Here is a 4744-nt window from a genome sequence, read left to right as displayed (position 1 = left end):
ATATGATTAGTTCATTTCTTAGCTTTACGAGACGATTTTAGTTTCAGTTTGATGTTCTAGTGGAAATTCGGGATACAGGATTCTGGTTGCGAGACGATTCGGATTACGAGATTCAGTTTGGGAAATTCTTAGTTTTAGACTCTGCTTGTTTTGGATTCTCAGTGTAACATTAGGGGTTCCTGTTTATTTATTTTTTTAAAAAAAGATTAGTTCATTTCTACTACTAGTTTTTATTCCAACCCCGACAAATCTTTGTTTATGAATTTTGTTTTTTCCACTTTAGAAAAGTGTCTGTCCAACAGTTTAGGTGATCTAACACTTGGTGTTAAGTTTTAACTGCCAAAAGATTCAAATCCCAGAGAGGGAGGAATTGTTCTTTCTTTCGCCTAGTAATCTTTCTTTTCTTCTTTTTTCTCAAAACTAGTCATAAAAATCCAAGGTGACCAAATTTGTGGTGCAAAAACCCCGCTCAAATGTTGGGATCCATTAAAACTCCATCGTAAACAAAATTGATACAAGAATCCCAAAGTTTTAAAAATTGATACGAAAACCCCAAATTTCAATATTGGTTTCATCAAATTTTATTTTGGTTTTATCATAAAATTTGATGAAACCAAAATAAAATTTGATGAAACCAATATTAAAATTTGGGACTTTTATTTTACTTTTATTTTTTTGGGATTTTTGTGTTACTTTTGTTTTCATGGGTTTTTTATGGATGGATAGTGACATCTTTGGGGTTATAACTCACGGACCGTCTTTTTTTTAGGAAAAAAAGAAAGGAGTGGTTGATATCGCACCTTCAGGCTTGATGTCCTATGGGCACCCTATCTGCAACCACCTATTCTTTGTTTGGCGACTCTGTGTAACAACTAACAAGCATAAAGAAACTTTGCACTTGTCTTTGATTTTCAATTACTAGTTTAATTTCTTATTAATTTTCCTTTTTCTTTGTGATCAGAACTCAATATACATTTTCTTTATAACTTTCATCAGCCAATCTGGCTAAACAAAAATATTCAAAAAAAAAAAAAACCTCGCCGTTCACAAGCAAGAAAAATCAGTAAATTGACACAACTCTTCCTTCTTTTTTCTATGTATTAAAAGAAAAAAATAGAGATAAAATCACATAGAGTGATGGATTGATCGACAGGGTCAAGACCGACGAGAGATAATACGAGCATAAAGAAACTCGTTCCAAGTATCAGGCAAACCAGGAAGACACCAATGAATACAATCCGCAAACGTCTGTGGATCAGCTTTCTGTTCCGCTGTAAGCAGCTTCCCTTGCCGAATTGTGTAAACAGAAGTATGCGCATCTTTTCTATACTCACTCAAGGTAGTGATGTTGAGAAAATAAACTGGCACTTTCATGTTCGCTGTTATATTCGAAGCTATCACAAAAAACCTTCTATCCGTTCCAACTTCCAGCGGCATCGACATGTTCCGTATTGGCATAGTCTCTAACGCGCATTTGATCCCATTCAGATTTCCCCAATCTTCACTCCTATATAAATATACAATTTTATGTCAGACTCAGATAATAAAAGGTGGTCAGTCAGACATTGACTTGACTCCTTTTCAGTCCTACCATGAATTTACAGGGTGGAGTGCAATCTAAGCAGTGGAGGAGAGTGACTTGCAAGTCTACGTCAAATGGATGCACAAACAACCAGCTAGGACATTCATTTATTAGTTCACCAAATCGTGATTGATCAATTATACTAGCGGTTCACTTTTTGTGAAACACTTTGTGCTTTTCCCTTAAAAGTAATTAGGAGGATTAAAAATGATGGCTTACTTGATATGGAGAGGAGACATACTACTGAAGAAGACTGATGTTTGTTTTGGGTCTATATTTTCATCAACCCATTTTGCCCATGTATTCAAAACTCTGTTGTAAACTATCGGCCGGTCGATTTCATAGTATTCTGTGTCGCCTTCATCGAACGATCCTCGCCTGATTAGAGAAAAATAATCAGCACATTATAATGGGCACTTGCATTATGTACATTATAAGGGTGATGCATAAAGAAAAAGTTTGTACAATTTTTTTTTTTTTTTTGGTACTTACAAGACTTTCATGTCAGGTGTATTCATCCACCAAATGTATGTGTTGAAGATCAAATAATCAACACCCTTCCAGTTTTCGCCATGTTTCGATATCGATTCCGGCATGATTATACGATCTAAGATACTGTGCATTGTCGGATCATCGGAATTCGACTGAACTAAAAATGGTGCCCAGTAGAATTCAACTGTTGCGTCAAATTCCTTCATGTCACAAGTGGAAATCATATTAGGAAAGCACTAACTAATAAAAAGTAATTAATGAACTCGTTCGATCTGAGTTGACTCAGTACCTCAAGTCGGAAAACAGAGAGCGATCCATATTTGTTTAAGCTTTTCTTTCCAGCAGGAACAACAGATTGAACGAAACAAATCATTGATTCCCATTGATTCCGATTCAATGAGTCACCAACAAACATTAATCTTTTCCCTCTTAGCTTTTCAAGTAATAATCTTGGACTGAATCTGATTAATTACAGAATTAATCACAGAATTAATGCTAATTAAATGCAGTTAATTCTAAAATTAATGAAACAAATTTTGATAAGATTTTTAGTAAAAAAAAAAAGAACTTACTTTGGTAAATTACAGTGAGTAGGTTGCCATCTCCAATTCTGATAACGAGAATCTTTTCTACCATTTCTCATACAAGTAACTTGTTCAGTGAGAAATTCACATTCATCTTCTTTATAAAGAGGATGAGTTATATTATCAAAAACCCATTTCCCATCAAAAAGATCACAACTTTCAGGAGGCCCTTCAATTTCTTCAATAATCTTCTTGATTTCTGGTTTCTGTTTAGGAACCACAACTGATTCAATAATGGGTTGTTGGATTTTTGATGGTTTTACATCATCAACATGGGTTTCTTGTGATTCTATTCTAGTAACAGTTTTAGTAGTGGTTCTTGAATTCTTATTATCACCTTCTTCTTCAGTGTTTTTGATTGAAGTTGAGATTTCTTGGTGAAGTTCTTGACGATGATGATGAGTAGTAATAGGTTTAGTAGTAGAAGGTTTAGTTGAGAATGGGAATTCTGCTATTGATTTAACATCTTCATTATACATAAACCCAGCAAAAAGAAAGATTGAGAAAATTACAACGATGATTGAAAGATTGCTGTTTCTTCTTCCACCACCACCACCTGGGTATTTCATTCCTGCTCCTACTGTTTCAAACAGAGGTGATTTTCTTCTGGGCAGCTGCATGAGTTGAGATGAGACTAGTCTTTAACGAACTGTAGTGTAGTCTGTCAGAGAGAGGGAGGGATCAGAAATAGAGAGATTTTGAGAGATAAAGAAAGATATAAGAATTCCGTTTGTTTAATGGGGGATTTGGTGAAAAATGTGGGGTTGTCTTTCAGAATAATACTAACTGGATTGTTTTTTGGTGTTTGAGGGAAGGAGGAATGTCTTTTTCTGATTTATATTTTCTTTTTTGTTAAAATTCTTTATAACTACTTCTCTTTTTGGGATTCTTGGTGAGGATTCTATAAAGAAGTTAGATGAAAGCTACTCAAATTGGTAGTTCGTTTATTCTCTCCTCTGATGTAAGATTTTCATTTTTTTTTTCTAAATCCTATTAAACGATACGCATATGGCAGTCTGAATTATGTTATTTTAACTTCATCAAATCAAATGTGCGTACAGTTTATTTACATTTCGATGAGCTCGGTTATTTTTGATCTAGCAATACCACAATTTATCACCATTATATATAAACGAGATCTAAGCGTTGAACTATTTATGTTCAGAGTATTAATTTTTCAAATATATGGATTATTATATGAGAATCTGGAAATAAATTACATTTAAGATTTTAGTTTCAACATATTTTATTGGAAAATGTAGGTGATAATATGTGCACCCGGCGTGGGCAATTTTGCCAAACAGAAAAAAGCCGTAGCAAATAGACTGGCTGCAGTTATACAAAATGAAATAAAGCCAAGAGCAACGAAACAACCCCAATTCCCCAACATTTGTTTTGGTACTACTATAATATTCTTGGATAGTTGGGTGCATGCTCAAAAGGGAGCCTTCAGCTAGTAAACTATACTATCCAAAATGAAGCAAGTTTGGTTTTAGGCTAACCAACACATACTGTATATAATAAGAAAAGGATTACATCCTTTTCTTGATCCAATCTCGCTAAACTAAACGAAATTAAGCTGTAAAAAAACATGTCTATAATCTTACCAAAATACAATTATAAAGGTCCGTTAAGTTAAAATATTAGCAGTAACAGCACTAGTAAAATATGAAAAAGAAATCTCTGTGATTGAAGTAAAGGTTAAGGAACTATATATGTAGTCAGTGTACCATCTTTTTGTGAACTTAGCTGTTTATGCACAACTTCGAATTTAAGGTTAGTTGGACAGTTGAAACATCTCTTGTTTTCTAAGCTAAGGTAGCGACATATCCAAATTCTTTGTTATTTTTATCTAGTCTATAAATGGACCCGCTACCTATATTAGTTTTTGAATTGATTGGGAATTTAGAGGGAAAGTGAGAAGAACTAGCTAACTCCTCTAGCCTTGGTGACCTACTTTTGTTTGGGATGCGAGGGACATTGCTTCTCCAAATTAATGTAGGACTGTCTGAGCAATTGTAGAAAGGGATATACATATGAGGCAAAACAAAGAATGATTCTGAAATGTTGATGACAATTTCGTGAC

At 34.1% G+C, this 4744-nt stretch overlaps 1 protein-coding gene across 1 annotated transcript; it reads right to left on the bottom strand.

The window, feature by feature from the left end:
- Positions 1 to 903: 903 nt before the first annotated feature.
- LOC113313720 (protein ESKIMO 1-like) lies at positions 904 to 3449 on the bottom strand. Its single transcript, XM_026562518.1, has 5 exons — positions 2647 to 3449; positions 2364 to 2535; positions 2075 to 2274; positions 1802 to 1960; positions 904 to 1507 (listed from the first exon to the last, which is right to left on the bottom strand). The coding sequence occupies exons 1-5, from the start codon at positions 3276 to 3278 to the stop codon at positions 1156 to 1158; spliced, it is 1515 nt and encodes a 504-aa protein (XP_026418303.1). The 5' UTR covers positions 3279 to 3449; the 3' UTR covers positions 904 to 1155.
- Between the last annotated feature and the right edge of the window lie 1295 nt (positions 3450 to 4744).

The sequence above is a fragment of the Papaver somniferum genome, chromosome 9, assembly GCF_003573695.1.
Source record: "Papaver somniferum cultivar HN1 chromosome 9, ASM357369v1, whole genome shotgun sequence".
In the NCBI taxonomy this organism is placed as follows: Eukaryota; Viridiplantae; Streptophyta; class Magnoliopsida; order Ranunculales; family Papaveraceae; genus Papaver; species Papaver somniferum.
The sequence above is the reverse complement of the archived record's forward strand: the minus strand, read 5'-3'. Positions and strand labels throughout refer to the sequence as shown.